Genomic DNA, 18,628 nt, shown 5'->3' with positions numbered 1-18,628 from the left:
GCCCGCGGCCGGGGCGGACGCCGCCAACCCCGCCAGCGGGGCAGTGTGATCCGCTTGCGGCAGGAGCGGCGGGACGACGCCTGCGGAGTCCGCAGCGGACGGCGGCGCCACGGTGTGGACCACGAGGTCACGCCCAAGCGAGGGTGCCGGCGGCGTGGAGAAGACGGAGCCGATGCTCCTTGTCCCGATCGGAGCCGGAACAGAGACGGCATCGAGCGGGAGGTTGAGCAGAGCCGCAAGAGAGGCCGGGAGGAAGCCCGCAGCAGTGGAACCGGTGGTGGCGGCGCTCGACATGGCGGCGGCGCGATCGGTGGCGCGGCGGCGGCGGTGAAGGCGGCGGCGGCTGCGGCGGCGGTGCGGGTATTAGGGTTTAGAAGCGGAAGCGATCGTAACCTAGCGTGATACCATGTAAGACAATAAGTTTTGGGAAACCAGCACAACCCTCTAGGGGTGGTTTATCTCATTATATATAATGGTTGTGTTACAATATATACCATATACGTACATAGGTACAGAAGCTATACATAGTCTAACACTAAAGCAGTATTATTGATCTTCCATGTATTGTGCTGACCAATGAGCAATTTAATTACCTTTCCAGTAATTAAGTTGGATAAAGAGAAAGCAGAGAACGAAATCTTAGTGAAGACATCTCGACAAAGAAAAGATAATGTTGCCCAAGCTGATTATTGCTTGGTTTTTATATCCCTTTTCAATTGTATTTTTATGCATTATCGACCAGGAATAGAGAATACCTCACAATCAAATTTCAAGTGCCTCTACGAAACTCATGACATGGTTGGGCACTGTTATCCAAAACATATGTTACATTTCCTCCATCATAATGCAACCTTTATTCGGATCATATTTTTGTTTACCAATTCTTTATCCATTTATATTATATTTATTTTCTGCTCATAGTATATTTCTTGAGAAATCAATGGACCTTATGCCCACCATTAATTTAATCATGATTTGTCATTATTTACCTTTGCATGTGCTAGCAAGACGTGCGTTGCACGTGCAAGCTTACTAGTTTTATCAAGTTGTCTATCCACAATTGATTACCTTATATCACAAGCACATGTGGGCACGACACTGTGGTTAAAATACAATGACAGCTCCTGACCGCCACAGCGGGCGTCCCACTCAACATTATTGCCAGATCCATCCTCCTCTACTGCAGTGCTAGATCGAGCGACAGAGACAGCGGCCGTGCAGTGCCGGTGGCGGCAACTCGCGACGGCCATGGAGCTCCTGCGGGACAGCATCCCCATGGTGTCCCTGGCCGCCGCACTGTACGCGCGCGTGGCCTCGTCGCTCCTCCGCGCCGGCCTCCCGCGCCTCGTCGCGCTGCTCCCGCTATTCCCGTTCCTCGCCGCCGCTCCCCTGGCCCTCACTTCCTCCGCCATCGTCCGAGGCACCGCCGCCTTCTTCCTAACCTGGCTTTTCGCGTTCAAGCTTGCCCTCCTCGCCGCCGGCCGCGGCCCGCTCGACCCCGCCCTCCCCGTGCTGCCGTTCGTCTTCACCGCGCTGCTCCCCGTCAAGCTCCGCCCTGCCGGCGCCGGAGCGCCCAAAGCCAAGCCGCTGCCGTCGCTCCTCTCTTGCGCGGCCAAGGTGGCCGCCATAGCCGCCATCCTCCGCCTCTACCAGTACAACGCTCGGCTGCACCCCTACGCGCGCCGGGCCCTGTACGGCGTCCACATATACTGCTTCCTGGACCTCTTCTTCCCCTGCATCGCGGCGGCCGCCGGCGCGCTCGGCATGGAGACGGAGCCGCAGTTCGACCGGCCCTACCTGGCCTCCTCGCTGCGCGACTTCTGGGGCAGGAGGTGGAACCTCATGGTGTCGGCCATCCTCCGGCCGTCGGTGTACGACCCCGTGCGCGCGCGCGCCGGGAGCCCCGCCGGCGTGCTGGCCACCTTCCTCGTGTCCGGGCTGATGCACGAGGGCATGGTGTACTACCTCAGCCTCCGGCGGCCGGACGGCGGGATGACCGCCCTCTTCGTGCTCCACGGCGCTTGCTGCGTCGCCGAGGGGTGGTGCGCGCGACGGTGGGCGGCGAGGGGGTGGCCGTCGCCGCCGCGGGCTGTGGCGACGGTGATTGTGGTGGTGTTCGTCGCCGGCACGTCGTTCTGGCTCTTCTTCCCGCCGCTGTGCAAGGACGGGGGCGAGGAGAAGCTGCTGGAGGAGTGGGCTGCCGTAGCGGCCTTCTTCCTCGACGCCGGCAGAAAGATAAATGGCATTGGACGTTCAACCGACTAACTAGTAGGAAGGAAAATAAATTTCAGATTGATTGGGACTCTAACCAGGTTACCAAACAAGATTGCATTGTCTTGTTTTTTTTAACACATTGCATTTTCTTGTTTACCATGTTAAAGTCTGAGAGATGAAATGTACACTCTCAAAAGTTTGAGAAGTGAGAAAGATGTAATACTCCGTCAGCAACAACTAATATCAATTAATATGGATTAGAGGAAGTAATATGTTTTTTTGTGGGAAATATTATGTTAGGACCAGATGTATAACCAATCTCTTACATATCATTTCATCCAATTATATGAAGTGTGAAGTGTGAAGTGTGACCACATGACACGCGTGGTAAGCAATCCAAACTGTTTATAAAAAAGACTATGTGGTATGAACAGTCAAAATCGATTTTCAAAGTTTTCACATGCTAAACCATGTGGCAATAGTATCAAGCAAATCCAAACGCCATTTTAACGCTCCAATTTCTTTCCCTTCACTATTTTCATATGGGGTTGGACTGTATCATGATTTGATTGGTATCAAAGTTAACATATTTATTTGTTTGGTAAATAAAATGATGTGCGCTTTGGTTATTTGTATGTTAGTCATAGAGTCTTCATCACTTGTATTTAATACTTCCTTCGTTTCAAAATAAGTGTCGTTGATTTAGTACAAGTTCATTGTGATATTCATCGTACTATATGGTAACTTGTTACAACATATATAGTGTTAAGAAAATATAGTGTTAAGAAAATATAGTTAAATAGTGTAGTTATCATGTTCGTTAGCATTAGTCACCGCCATGGTGGTTGTGTACTTACCTGCCCATGGTGTAACAGTTGCCACTGTGGTGGCAGTTATCAGATTATGTGAAAAATTGTTAAACCATAGGATGACAACTACTACTTGCTATGTTGTTTCGAAATTGCTTAGACAATAATTACAATTGTAGTGGTGTTTAGTTAGCATCGCGATGATGTATCAACAATTAAGCGATGTAGTTAACCCCTGTAGGGTTCCGTCTGCCCGACTTCGTCAACATGGGAGGGGCGACTGGAGGGACGACTGGAGGGGCGATTGGATGGGCCGCCGCACGTGCCCAACCTGTCCACGCCGGTGATCGCCGGTGCGGAGGACGGTTTTGGGCGCTAGCGGACCCGGAGGAGGATGGCGCGGATGGAGAGGCGGACGAACCGCCATCGCCGCCGTCGCCAACGCCGTCGGACCACATTAATGACTGGTTCAATGCCGGTTATTCAGAGGAGGAGGTGGCGTCTGCGATCGATGATATTCTTCCTATCCATGATCCGGCCAGGTTGGGGCTCGACGCGGGCGAGAAGAATGAGATGGTACGCCGGATAGTTCACCGGAGAACCTCGTCGGTGGCGATCAAGCCATGGAAAGGCCCTCTTCCTAAGGTATGTCGCCCAAATCTTACGGTTTTTTATCTCATTAAGCCGGATTCGTGGGTTGTTGTCAAACGGAAGAAGTTTCTTCGCCGGACGATGGCCGGATCGAGGCCGCCGGCGACAGAGTTGGAAACTCCTAGTTTTCAGGATCTCGGGATCGCTGCTAATCGTAACATCGTTTGAATTTGCTGGTAGGCCGAGAGGGGCTGCCATCGGATGTTGGTGGGCCGGCTCGTGTTGGGTCGGGGATAGATGGGTATGAGGCCCAGTCTATCCCGGGTCCGACCGGTTTTTTCTGCAACAAGAGTGGCTCAGAGAGGGCTGCAGTACGTGGGCCAGTGGTGCTTGGGTATGAGGCCCAGCGCAGGCCACAGCCGAACGCTATCGAGGGCGAGGAGGCGCCGCTAGCTCGATCGTCTGCATCTCACATACCGCACGCTAGGGTTCCTCGTAGGCAGAGTCGGAGCTTTCGATCGGTTTGGACAAAACGAGCGAAACGTATTCCTCCGCTTCGATCGATGGTGGGTCGCGGAGGACCTTTGCCGCCGGGGAAGAGAACGGTGGCGAATCAGGATGCCGGCCGCCTTGGGACCGCGCCGCAGCAGGGCAGCGGCGGTGGCCGTGGCGCTGGGTTGCCAGCTGCTGGCATTGGGCTGAACCCCGTGGCCTCGGGCAGCAGCTGTGGTGCTTCGTTGCCGCCAACGGGGGCTGGCCGCGGGGGTACGATCCTGCTGCAGGCTGGCAGGGGTGTGTCTTCGGTGGGGGTAGCGGCCGGCCGGGGTGCCGTGTTGCCCGGGCCTAGACCGGCGGCGCCTAGTCCGGCGGCATTGCGGCCGCCGGCGCCAGTTCCGGTGGGTCAGCGACCTCCGGCGCCATCTACAGCAAGGAACAATGCGGGCCGAGGAGGTGCTGCGCCGCGGCCGCCCGCTCAGGGGCTGTTGGCTGGCCAGCCGAGGCCAGCTCCACCACCTCACCTTGTCGCTATGCCTCCGCAGAATCGATCCGAAACAGTTCAGCATCTAGCTCGTCCTCCGACTCAAGTCACGGCTGCACCTCAGGGTCAGTGGGGTGATGATGGGGTCAACGCGTATGGAGCTGGTAAGCACCGTGGATCCTCGTCGACTGGTGGCGGTCGAGGTCATGCTTGGCAGAGCGATGGCTCGGCGGAGCGCCCGTTCATGGGGCCCCCAGGAGGTTTTGTTGAGGGGGCGGCTGGCCCGGGTCTTCGACCGCGGGTGGTTTCCGTGGTCACCGTGGTGGGCGTGGGGGTCGAGGGGGCCGGTATCGCCCACGGCCGCCTACTCCGACTGTGACTGATCCGATGGTGATTGATGGGGATGCTGAGCAGCAGGTTTTGACAGGCCAGGCTTTGGAGGTGGTCTCGGCGCTTGCGAATGCAGAGTTACCCGAGAATGGTTCCGGGGGGACTGTATCTCTGGAGGATCCTTCCAGGGCTGAGTCTGACGGAGCTTCAAAATATGCACGCAAGAAGGAGAATATGCTATGTTATCGTTGTGGTGGTAAGGGACATTTTATTGCGGAGTGTGTGGTCGAGTTGTGTGGCAGTTGTGGCAAACCAGCACACGATGCGGGGGGCTGTCCGCTTCTGAGAGAGCAGGCACCATCACTGATGATGTATGGGGTGTACTGTGCCGAGCTTACATTCTTTGAATCTCCAACGGAGATGGAGGTTCCTGACGAGATGTTGAGCTTGACAACTGGGTTGGTTAAGATTGCTAGAGGAGAGGTTTCGGAGTCGCAGATTATACAGAGGCTTAAGGAGTTAGCCCCTAGGGAGTTCCGGTGGGAGCTTGCGACTGTGGAAGACAAGCTGTTTTGGGTTGAGTTTCCGTCAATTGAGGACCCTCAGAGGCTTCTGAGTTTCGGGATGTGCAAGGTGCCAGGTACTGATGGTGTGCTTGAGTTTCAGGAGTGGAAGAGGGTGAGCCTACGGGCAAGCCTCTGACTCAGGTTTGGTTGTGATTCTCTGGGGCTCCATCCAGACCGATGCAGGATGCCCGGGTCGTGGCCAGTTTGGGTATCATGATTGGCAGACCGGAGCGTGTGGATATGGACTTTACTAGAGCCCACGGGATTGCCCGCGTACTGGTTAGTGTGCTGAACATCGAGTTTGTGCCGGAGGTGGTTAAGTGGGCATATCGAGGCCATATATATGACCTTGTTATTGAGTTCGAGGATGAGAGTATCTTTGCCGGGGGGGGCAACGGGTCTGATTCTGATATGCACGAGGATGATGATAGTTCGGCACTTAAGGAGGCACCAGTTGCTGATAGTGGACGTGAGTTGTCCACCACGCAGGGTGCTGATGCTCAGATGTCTGCGGATGGGACGGTTACTCCTTCTACGGTGCCGACGACTACTCTCAGGTTCGGTTCTTTTGAGCCGGCATCTGCACCCCCGAGATTGTGGAGTGATCGGGTGGAGTCGGATGAGGTGTTTGAGCGCTCGCTTCCGGCACTGGAGTTTGAGGGGCCAGTGTCTCCTCCTTTGGGGGAGTCGCCGATCCTGGTCAGGGTTGAGGCGGAGGAGGTCGTTCACGCAGGAGAGAGTCTGAAGATGGGGGCTTTGGACTACTCCTCTACGGCCGCGACTGTGCAGGTGCAGCCGAGGGTGCCTGCTGCTGGTGGGGGCGTGGGGCAGGTGGCCGCGCTTCCCTCATCAGGGCTGGCGGTGGGGGAGCTTCAGATGATGCAGCTTGAGCCTTCGATTGGGAGGCCGAGGTTTCTCGACCAGACACCTTTACTTCCTTCTTCCGGGCCGGCGATGCTGGCGCTGGAGTCGCGGTCCGGACGGGGCTCGGGGCAGGTGGCCTCGGTGGCCTCGGGGGCCTCTTCTCCTGTGGCGCCACGAGGGCTTTGTGTGCCGGCGGCGCCGGTGACGACAGTTCGCCCTTTGGCCGGGGTAGGGGGGAGCTCGGGCAGGAGGCCATGGCTTCTCCGTCCCCCGGCATGGTGCACCCCAGTAGAGCTTCTCGGGAGGAGGTGATTGCTTTCGCTGGTATCCCGGATCCGGTTTCTGAGGGGCGACAGTTGAGCAGCCGTCTCCAGCACCATCCGGAGGTGGACGACATTCAGCAGCGGTGCGCTATGAGGGCGTCCAAGCTTCGTGACGTGGAGGTCACTACGGGTATGTCTGTCAATACTTCTTTTTCTATTTTGCATTTTTCCAATGATGAGATTATTAATAATGCAAATAAGATAGGAATTTCACTAGGTAGCAATGATAGTGAAATTTCAAATTCGGTTAATGATTTATTGGATTTAGAGGCTGAGCGGGCGCTTGAGATGATACGTAACTTAGCTGCGGTTAAACCCATGAATAACTCCGAGATTGATGCTTTGGGGTTAGGGTACTCGATAATTTGTGTGCGCATCTCGCTCATTCGTCTCCTGAGCCTGAGGAGGAAGATGAGCGAGTGGACTTTGTTGAATTGCGCGCCTCTGAGACTGGTTGTGAGGACCAGCTGGAGAGTTTTAATTTTCCTAAACGCAAATGGAAGCGGAAGATTTACCCGGTTTCCGCGCGCGGATTAGAACAGCTAAAAAATTCCATGACGAGTTATGAAAGGAATCTTTTGGAATAGCAGAGATCTGAAAGACTTGGCTGAAAGAAGGTTTCTTGCTGAGGCTTCTATTGAGCATAAGTTGGACTTTATCGCTTTATTGGAAACTGGTAGAGCCGACTTTTCGCCTCAATTTCTCAATACGTTGTTGGGAGGTATTGAGTTTGATTGGCATTGTCTACCTCCGCGAGGAAGATCGGGTGGGATTTTACTCGGAGTTAGATGTGACTCGTTAGAAGTCCGAAGCGTGGTCATGGGAGATTTCGCAGTTAAGTTTAGGGTGAGGTCGAAGGCCAATGGGTTTAACTGGGCTTTGGTGGCGGTTTATGGAGCCGCACAGCCCGAGCTTAAACCAGATTTTTTGGCTTATGTGGTTAGGATTTGTGGTTCTGAGCAACTGCCTATCCTAGTAGGGGGTGATTTTAATATTATCAGAAGGCGTGATGAGAAGAATAATGATAATTTCGACGGTAGATGGTCATTCATGTTCAACACCATCATTGAAAGTCTGGATCTGCATGAGATTGAGCTTTCGGGCAGGAAGTTCACTTGGGCTAATGCCCTGCTTAATCCGACGTTTGAGAAGCTAGATCGGGTTCTGGCTAGCGTCGAGTGGGAGCAAAAATTCCCTTGTGTAACGGTGCAGGCACTTACACGGGGCATTTCGGACCATACGCCTTTATTCATTGACTCTGGGGATGCCACCCATGTGGGAAATAAGAATGTCTTCTCGTTCAAGCTTGCGTGGTTTGAGAGACAAGGGTTCTTAGATATTGTTGCCAGAGAATGGGCTAAGGATGCAGGAGGTAGAACTGCACTTGAGCGTTGGCAGAATAAAATTAGGCATCTGAGAAGCTTCCTACGAGGGTGGGCTAAGCATCTTAGTGGGGTTTATAAGATTGAGAAGGAACAACTCCTTTCGCTTATTCAGTCCCTTGATGTAAAAGCTGAGAACATGATCCTGCCAGCCTCGGAGCTTCAGGCGAAGCTCGATGCGGAAATGAGGCTGAAAGAGCTACTTCGTGAGGAAGAATTAAAGTGGGCGCTTCGGGCCAAAGTCCGACGGGTCGTCCAGGGGGACGCAAACACACAAGTTTTTCACATGATTGCTAATGGCAAGCATAGAAAGAAGAGAATCTTTCAGCTTGAACAAGATGAGGGAACGATTCTGGGTCAGGAAAATTTAAAGCTATATATTACTGAGTATTACAAGCAGTTGTTTGGACCTCCAGAGGAGAACTGTGTGTCGCTGGATGAGTCTAGGATTGAGGATGTGCCTCAACTGACAGCTGTTGAGAATGATATTTTAATTGCTCCTTTCTCTGAGAAAGAGGTTTTTGAGGCCATTTCCCAGATGAAGAATAATAAGGCTCCTGGCCCGGATGGTTTCCCGACCAAGTTTTACAAGAAATGTTGGCACATTATTAAAGGAGATCTATTGCCTTTGTTCAATGATCTTTTCGCTGGTCAGCTTCACCTTTTTAAGCTGAATTTTGGAACGATAACACTTCTTCCCAAGAAGACAGAGGCGGTGCGGATTGAGCAATTTCGGCCAATCTGTCTTCTTAATGTGAGTTTCAAAATTTTTACCAAGGTCGGGACGAATAGGCTCACACAGATTGCGCATACTATGGTGCAGCCTACTCAATCTGCTTTCATGCCGGATAGGAACATTCTTGAAGGGGTGATGGTCCTGCATGAAACGCTCCATGAAATTCACACGAAGAAACTGGATGGAGTGGTTTTTAAGGTGGATTTCGAGAAGGCGTACGATAAAGTCAAATGGCCCTTTCTACAACAAGACTTACGTATGAAGGATTTTGACAAAGCTTGGAGGCGCCAAGTTGAATCTTTCACGCAAAAAGGGAGTGTTGGAATTAAAGTGAATGACGATATAGGTCTTTATTTCCAGACACACAAGGGCATGAGGCAAGGTGATCCAATGTCTCCTATCCTCTTCAACATTGTTGTTGACATGTTGGCAATCTTGATAGGAAGGGAAAATGAGGCAGGGCAAGTAGGTGGCTTGGTGCCTCATCTCGTCGATGGTGGTGTGTCCATTCTGCAGTACGCCGATGATACAATCATTTTTATGGAGCACAACTTGGTTAAGGCGAGAAATATGAAGCTGGTATTGTGCCTATTTGAGCAATTATCCGGTCTGAAGATCAACTTCAATAAAAGCGAGTTGTTCTGTTTCGGTAGAGCCAAAGAGGAACAAGATGCTTACAAGCAACTGTTTGGTTGCGATTTGGGGACTCTTCCGTTCACTTACCTTGGTATCCCCATTCACCATCGTAAGTTAACTAATAGCGAATGAAAGTTTATCGAGGATTGGTATGAGAACAAATTGAGCTGCTGGAAGGGCAAATTTATGTCGTATGGAGGCCGATTGATTCTTATTAATTCGGTGCTCATGAGTTTGCCTATGTTTCTCTTATCCTTTTTTGAGGTTCCAGTTGGAGTTAGGAAAAGGCTGGACTTCTATCGGTCTCGTTTCTTCTGGCAGAGCGATGAAACTAAGAGAAAGTACCGCCTAGCCAAATGGGATGTCATCTGCCGACCAAAAGACCAAGGGGGTCTTGGGGTTGAGAACCTTGAAGTTAAAAACATATGCCTTCTAAGTAAGTGGCTTTATAAGTTATCTGCCGAGACTGAGGCAACTTGGGCGCAGATTCTTTGTAACAAGTATCTGTACTCTAAGACCTTGTCACAGGTGACGGCTCGACCCACTGATTCACCCTTCTGGAAGGGGTTAATGAGGGTCAAAGCTACTTTCTTTCACAGAACAAAGTTTGTTGTCGGTGATGGCAATAACACTCGATTCTGGGAAGATACCTGGCTTGGTGATGCACCACCGGCACTCCAGTATCCGACGCTTTATCGCATTGTGCAGCGACGGGATGCTCTGCTTGCAACGAGTCTGCAATCTGCTCCTCTTAACATCCGATTTAGGAGGGTGCTTGTGGGTAACCGGTGGGAGGCTTGGATTCATCTGGTGAGTAGACTCATGGAGGTTCAGCTTACTCATCAGCCCGATCAGTTGTGTTGGAAGCTTACTAAATCTGGTGAATTCACAGTCAAGTCGATGTACATTGATGTCATCAATTCTAGTGTAATTCCTAGTCCCAAACACGTTTGGAAAGTTAAGGTTCCTCTGAAAATCAAAGTGTTTATGTGGTTTGTGCATAAACAAGTCGTTCTAACGAAAGATAATTTGATTAAGCGCAACTGGACATGATCTACTAGGTGTAGTTTCTGTGATCGGGATGAAAATATCAAGCATCTTTTCTTTGAGTGCCCGATGTCGAGGGTGTTGTGGCGCTCGGTGCAAATTGCCTTTAACATTACTCCTCCGAATTCGGTCAGGTCGTTGTTTGGAACGTGGCTGGTTGGTATAGAGGCCGAAACAGCTAGACAAACTCGAGTGGGAGCATGTGCGTTGTTATGGGCAATTTGGAACTGCAGAAATGACTTGGCTTTTAACAGAACAACAACTATTCATTTTTTGCAGGTTCTATTCCGGGCTACTGCGCTAATCCGTACGTGGTCATTACTCACTCCGACGGAGGCCAGGGCGCGTTTGGTTACTGGATCTGTCCGGTGAGAGGTGGTAGCGCGGGATTTCTTCAACCGGTTTGGATGACGGCAATGTAATATAATAGGCGCTTTGTTTACCTATCTCTCTTTACTATGCCAGCCGGTTGTGGCTTTTGGGCCTTGCTTTATTTTGCTTGCTCTTTGTGAGCCAATATCCTTTGTTGCAGCACTTTGCAAGACATTGTTGAACTACTTTTTAATTTATAAATGTGGCCGTATGCATCTTTCTGATGCAGAGGCCGGGGAACCACCCCTTTTCAAAAAAAAGTTAACCCCTCTAAGAAAAAAGCAATGTAGTCAACATCATCGTTAGTATTAGTAAGGTTCTTCCAACTACAGGATAGCAACAAATGTGTGAGCATAGTGAAGGTTCTTCCAAATACAAATCCAGGGGTACACTTTTTTGGCATATAACTTATGCTTTGTTAGTCCAATTCGGTATCTTGGTTATACTGAAAATCCATGGGGCCTTATATATTTGGAAGGATGGGGAAAGTTAAACTGAAAATCCTAGGGGACTTTATATATTTGGAAGGATGGAGAAAGTTAAACTGAAAATCCTAGGGGACTTTATATATTTGGAAGGATGGAGAACACGCCGCCGCAACTTTGAGCCAGCCACACGCATTATTGGTTAAATCACTTTTGAGTTTATTTGTTGGTTCCTTCAGAAAAGATGAGCGCAAAGTGGCTGAGAAGAGAGAAACCGTGAGAATTGTTTTATGAGGAGACAAATTCTAGAGAGGCACACCCAGTCTTGCATCTTATCATCAACCAAAGATACCCTCCTTACAATCCAGATACATATTGTTTCTAGTGTTACTAGCATTATAGAGACATAATATTTAAAAAAACATTATCAAGACATTTCTCGCAAAAAAAATCAAGATATTCTAAAAAAACATTATCAAGACATAATAGAGCTAAGAAAATGGACATACATCTAGCATTGAGGATATCGAGAATAACATCACCTGCTCTGATGATTCCCAGCCCAAAACAAGTCACTATTCACCAACCTTGGGAGTCTTCCTCAAACTGGAATTGTACTTTTACGGTGCCAAGTTTGCCAAAACTTTTCCTAGTTAAAAGAGCTTTAAACATCAGATGTCCCTGCTATACAGGGAGACAAACTTCCTTCCATCTCACTAGATGGTACTTCTTGCAAAAGAAAGAAAAATCGGCACCAAAAGAAATCCAACCATCTCACAACCCCATCAGTAACCGTGAGATCCAAGGGGGAAAAAGGACCCGTGAGACTTAGTGAAGAACAAACTGGAAATATTCCTTCTTACACAACTTCTATAAAGCAACAAAAGATATACTCCCTCCGTTCCTAAATACTCCTTCCGTCCCATAATGTAAAACGTTTTTTGACACTAGTGTAGTATTAAAAAACGTCTTACATTATAGGATGGAGGGAGTATAAGTCTTTGTAGAAATTCCACTATAGACCACATACGGATGTATATAGATGCATTTTAGAGTGTAGATTCACTCATTTTGCTCCGTATGTAGTCCATAGTGGAATCTCTATAAAGACTTTTATTTAGAAACGGAGGGAGTAGTAAGCATATTTCACAAATAATACATGCATAACAGGGAACCAATTTGCTACCCATCTGCCTGTGTTGTTTACAAACCATCACCGTTCACCAGTATTCACCATCAGCCCTCTCTCTATATATATGACTATTACAGCTTAAGCACAACATGCCGTCCAAATGAATGGCAAAACACAAATGCAACAGTGGCCCAAAATGCCAGGACGAATGAAATAGCGCTGACCACATAGAGAATCAGGTCAGAATCATCACCTCCTACAGTATCATTCGGTATCATTGGACTTGAACTGGAATTGCATGATTTAAGGTTGTGGTTTCCTTTGTAACTGCTCATATCGAATGTGCTGAACTGACCACTAGCCGACCCAAACGGACGAAAAGCGGACAAAAGCGCCGCCCGTTTGGGCCGGCCCTTTGAAGTTGCTCTTAGCATCTGTTGACACCATATCTATCTGTTCGACACCATATCTGACCGGTGAGCTGACGCGGCACCAAAATCTCACGTTGTTTGACCCCGGCGGTAAACTATACATGGGCCCCACCGGTCAGCATCTACACCCCCTCTCTCTCTCCCCAAGCATTTCTTTTTGGCATTGTACCGAACAGGTCGCGCGCAAGCATGCGAGGCAGCCGTGGCGTCCGGCGAGAGGCGCACAGCCAGAGGTCTTCAGCCGGCGTCAAAGGCCACCCGATCGTCGCCGTCGGTGAGTTCTCGTCACCGCCGCCCGTTCTGCAGCTTCTCCCCGCCGCAAGTGCTGCTGCAACTTCCCGCATCCCGCCTCCCCGTAGGGCACCGATCAACATGGCCGACATAGACACACACACCACGCCGGTATGCCGGATGCCAACCAGGCAAGCACGCACACCACGCCCAGCTGCCCATGCCCGCCCAAATCCGTCTTGCAGCCACGTTGGCTTGTCTGCGGCCAGCAGGGCCCGCTGAATCACCCTGCCGGCGTCCTCGCTCGCGGCGCTCGGGCACCTGGCGTGGCAGACCTCCTTGCGGCCGCGCACCTCGACCCAGCGTTGTGCTCCTGGATGCTTCATGCTTGCAACACCATCGCGGCCTGCGTCGGCTGCCTCCGCCATGCGCTCCCGGCTCCACGAGATGATATGGCCGTGCTCACCGCGCCCGCCGCACATTCCTTGAGGCTCATCAGCGATTACGGCCTCGCTGTGACGGTCCGGGGCCACGTCGGTGAGCGCTCCCGGGCGCGCATCACGGGAAGCCGCCGCCCGGCGTCGCCATGCTCGGACGTGGTTGTGTCACGGAGCAGAGAGAGATGGAGGATGGGGAGTCTTCCCTACTGTCTGCGGAGACCTCGTCGCGGCATCAACCAAGGCAGCGACGAAGAAGAGGCCACACCAGGACGCCTGCGAGGTGTTTGGTCAAATGCGAATGCGAAGGAGGCATAGGAGTGCTAACATTCCATTCTAACAGCGTCACTTTTTCCGTTCCATGTGAGCACTGACATCGGTCAGATTCGGCGTCAACCGGTGCTAATTGAGCGATCAGTATTTTCAGCAAACTGGTTTTGCAAAGAAATAAAAAATAATAACATGATGGTATTTTGATTTAGGGTTCATTTTTTTTTTTTTGCAATTTACTCCTCTCGCTCTCTCTCTCTCTCGAGTGGCCTTGCCGTTGCTGAGCACGGACCCTGTGACCCAGTGGCCCTGAGCAGCGTCTTCATCTCCAGAACGCCCGTCGCCGCCGTCCACCTTGAGCGTATCGACCGCGCAGGTGCCTGCTGTTGCCACTCGTGCACGCGTCTTGTTGTGATGCTGCGGGTGCTCCAGCCGATGAAGCTCTCGCGCGCATGTCCGACCACGAGGCCTACCTGTCTGAGCCGCCGGGTTTTCCTCTAGGCGGTGAACGCCCTCGATCATGGCGACCGCCATGGTTACGCTCCATGGTAAGCTCTGCATCTTCCGGATGGATATGTGCCAAACTAGTGTTTAGCAGAAATCAATCGGCGGCTAGCCGGCAGCCATGGCAACGAGGACAGCATGCGGCAGCCAAAATTCATTTGCTGGATATTTCAGATTCCGTTCCCTCAGATGAACCAAGCAAGTTTCAGTTTTCCCCCATTCCCTTCATGTTAACAGAGTAATTTGATATCCATTACGGTTGTGTTAACAATGCCAAACCAAACAACTTCTAAATATTAGACGTTATTGCAGTTCGACTTCTTGCAAAAGGAATCATCGGCTCTGAAGAAATCCAACCATTTCACAACGCCATCGGAGACACTTAAAGACAGTTCCTCGGCACCGGGACATATTTTAAATTGAAGTTTATTTTCAACAGGCTTCCTGTGAGATTTAACCACCTTCATACAAAAGATCAAACCAGAACATTCATGCTGAGACACAACTTCTATAAAAGCAATAAAAGATGACATAGTTTACAAAAATACACGAATAGTCGATAATCGGAAAGCATTTCTTGAAGCCTGTGTTGTTTACACATCATCATCTTTCACCAATACCTTCTCTGTGTGTGTGCCTATTACAGTTTGAGTATAACACGTTGTCCGAAGGAATGACAAAATACAAATGTGACAGTGGACCAAAATGCCACAACGAACGAGGCGGCACTTATTATGTACAGTATTGGGTCCGAATCATCTGGCGTATTTCCTACCGTGTCCTTCCGTGCCCCGGGACCTGAACTGGAATTGCATGATCTAAGGTTTTTGTTCCCTCTGTAGCTGTCCATATCAAATGTGCTCAACTGACCGGTGGCTGGTAGACATCCCGATAAGTTGTTGTACGCCACTGAGAACATACCTAGTGATGATAGCCGAGTTAACTGCCATGGTATCAATCCATTCAGCCTGTTTCCTGATAGATCTAAACTTTCGATCTCGCTCATATTTGCAAAGGTTGCAGGAATTGGTCCAGTCAAGAAATTGTTTGACAAATTGAGAGACTTGATATGGCTTTAATTCCCTATCTCCCATGGAATTTCACCTGACAACATGTTTGCTGATAAGTCAATGCCAGACATCGACATGAAGAAGTTACGTCCATATGTGTATGGATTCCCTTTAGTTGTGAAGGTGAAACCTCTGAGGACATAATGGCTGTCATATGAGAAGTCCATACCTTCAAACCACTCTCCAAATGTACTAATACCAGTAGTTGTCGGCCAAAAGAATTTATAAGCTTCGGGGTCTTCAAATGGAATGCCACCAATACATGGTGGTACAGAACCCGAGAGTCTGTTGTGAGAGATGTCAATTAAACTCAAGTGTTGGAGACGACATAGATTTGAAGAGATCTGTCCCTCAAACTTATTTCCGCCTAACAAAAGTAGATTGATTTCAAAAAGATATCGTGTCCACTCAAGGTTGCCTGTGAACTGATTACGGCTGAGATCCAAAGCTGTAATGAAGGAGTTGTTGAAAAATGCATCTGGGGAGCCTGACAGTGAATTCCCAGATATACTCAGAAACCAGAGTGGTAATGTACGGCTGCAGTGTGGTATAAGCCCGACAAAATAGTTTTCAGATAGATCTAACAGTCGGAGACTTGTTAATTTACACATTTCTGGATGAATGTGACCACTTAAACTATTTCTAGCAAGGCTCAAAGCTTCCAGTAAAGGAAGATTCCATAATGAAATGTCTACTTCTCCAGACATCTTGTTACCATGTAAATCCATGACTCGGACATTACCAGACAGATTTCTAGGAAGAGTCCCTTCAAATTTGTTGTTGTCTAGGTATATTTCCGACAAAAATGACAAGTTACTAGCCCTGTCAAGTATCGTGCCCCCGAGATTATTGTTTGAGAGCTTCAATATATTCAATGCAGAACAGTTCGTGAACAAGCAAGATGGTACCTGCCCTACAAAGTTGTTATTTGATAGGTCCATAATTTGAATCCTGCCAATGTTGCACAATGAAGATGGAACAACTCCAGATATATTATTATGAGAAACATCGAGAATCCACAGTTTGGGAAACATGGAACTGATATTGGGCGGCAGCTGCCGTTTAATACGGTTCAGAGATATGTTAAGTAGTTGAAGATCAGTTTGGTTTTGCCAACTGGGGTATAGTGATCCAACTAACGAGTTATTTGAAAGATCCAGGTAAGCTAGTGTCGCTTCATTTGCTAACAGAAAATTAGGCATGCTTCCTGGCAAATCATTGTTGGACAAATCAAGAAATTCCAGATGATGTTGTGTGCGTAGGAAATGTGGCTCTGTAAGCATGCTTTTATCAAGATTACACCAAGAGAGCAGTAGTGTTCTCAATTCAAATTTAGGTACCCAGCCATGCATTTTCACTTGAACAAGCAAATTAGTATTCCTGGACAGATCTATTTGTTTGAGCTTTGTACAGTTTCTTAGCCAGAAGAAATCAAATTTACCGCCTAGCTTGTTTTTGGATAACCTGAGAGTTTGAAGCAGTGAGGAACACTTCCAAGATGAGTTTATAGGTATGTGTCCTTCAAAGAGGTTTTCTGAAAGATCCAGATACTCAAGGCGTGGAAGGCCAAATATGGATGCTGGGAGGCTACCACTCAATTGATTAGATCTCATATGCAGTTCTCGCAAGTTCTGGAGATTGTTTAAACCTGCCATGATATATATGCCTTTTAGAAGTAAAAATTAATTGTACCAACTGATAAGGGATGTCAAATTGATTAGTTACAATACCTGTATTCTGAAGAACCCCACTCATGTTGTTTCTGTTCAGATTTATGACCTCCAGAGAAACCATTTTGTTGACAAATCCTGAGATATCGCCTATGAAACTGTTATCACTGAGGTTGAGATACTTGAGCTTACTCAATCCTTGGAGACCTGAAGAAATTGTTTGATTCAGAATAAGATTTTTGCAATCAAACTTACTGGAAGAATAAAATGGAGTTGCAAGCATGCAACACAAGCCACATACCGTCGAAATTTTGTAAACAAGCGAAATTTGCAGAGAAATCCAACAGCTGAAGCTCCCGAAACGAAGAAAAGATTGCCAAGTTCAAGTTCCAGCATGCAGCTTCCATGGGTTGAAATAATGTAGAGCCATCACTATTATGGATAGGGATTTGCTGGTAGATCGGGTGAAGATCGAGACGCAATATTCGTCGCGTGCTATTGTCGCAAGTGATCCTTTCCCACGAGCAGCAGTCCTCACCGTGTCCCCACCAACTGGGAACCTCGGACTTCGCGGTCATGAACCAAGAGCTAATATCCATGAGGGCCGCCCTTTCCTCTCTTAAGCAAGTTGAAGAACTCGGAAGCATGGAGTGGACTACGCAGAGGACCAGGAGCAAGCATCCCCATGACAAGTAGCAGCCCATTTCAAAGAAAAAAACTCTACCTTATCCCGCGTGCTCTATGGTGCATGCTTGGGAGAAAGATGCCTTTTTATTGTTCAGCATTGAGACCTGCCACATGGAAGAATTGGATGGTTGAAATTGTTTGGTGTTGTGTACATGAGCTGGCTCAACGTCGAATTGAGCCACTTGCAATATATGTATGTTCTTTTTTTGGCGCGAATATATGTGCCCACCCCAGACAGAAAAGAAAGCATTGCTTGAAAAAGCTTGCTCTACAATAATGTACAGTGTTCCTAGTATTTGAGTTGAGTTAATTATATGTTCTATTTGGACCTAAATCCAAGGTTCCGAATACAAATAAAGTGGCCATTGTTACCATCCTTCACTTCTGAGAGAAGCTGTAGATCCGATACATGCTACAACAACACAATTTTTTGCATGAACTGTTGAACTATGTTCCACTAGTCTCCAGATAATGGTACCGGTCTACATCCTAGTCGTACTGGGAAAAAACGCACTAAAGATCAAATGTAGCATCATTGTCTTTGATGTTTTTAATATGGGAAGTGAAATTCAGAAAGGCCACCTCTTTGTACAGGTGGCCTACAAGCATGTCCATGTACGCAGATTTGTCTTCCAACTGCATCATTCTATATTGTCAGTGGGTGATAGAAGTAGAACTAAAAAGAGGTAGAAAAAGAGATTCATCACACCAGTGGTTTTTGCCTTCTGCTGTGGCCAAGGGGCAACTTATGCCATGTGTTCTATTGGTAGGCTTGGGAGAATGGTGTCTGCTTATTGTTCTGCTCCCTGTGTTGTTTATAGTTGGCTGTTGGAATGCTCTACAGTTGCTTAGCAAAAAAAGTTTGGGTATGGTCAAGGTAGGTATGCTTGAGCAGCGGAAATTGAAGTAATGGCATTGTTGA

General features: G+C 48.9%; 1 protein-coding gene and 1 pseudogene across 1 annotated transcript; one reads left to right on the top strand and one right to left on the bottom strand.

Moving 5' to 3' along the window:
- The first annotated feature begins 1,150 nt into the window (after positions 1–1,150).
- Positions 1,151–2,480, top strand: LOC123040275 (probable long-chain-alcohol O-fatty-acyltransferase 4). Its single transcript, XM_044463162.1, has one exon. It carries the CDS (start codon positions 1,249–1,251, stop codon positions 2,263–2,265), a length of 1,017 nt encoding a protein of 338 aa, XP_044319097.1. The 5' UTR covers positions 1,151–1,248; the 3' UTR covers positions 2,266–2,480.
- A 12,439-nt stretch (positions 2,481–14,919) lies between these two features.
- LOC123040274 (receptor-like protein 45) lies at positions 14,920–17,723 on the bottom strand (annotated as a pseudogene).
- Between the last annotated feature and the right edge of the window lie 905 nt (positions 17,724–18,628).

This window comes from Triticum aestivum, chromosome 2B (assembly GCF_018294505.1).
Source record: "Triticum aestivum cultivar Chinese Spring chromosome 2B, IWGSC CS RefSeq v2.1, whole genome shotgun sequence".
NCBI classification, from domain to species: Eukaryota; Viridiplantae; Streptophyta; class Magnoliopsida; order Poales; family Poaceae; genus Triticum; species Triticum aestivum.
This window is presented reverse-complemented; position numbering and strand designations above follow the sequence as displayed.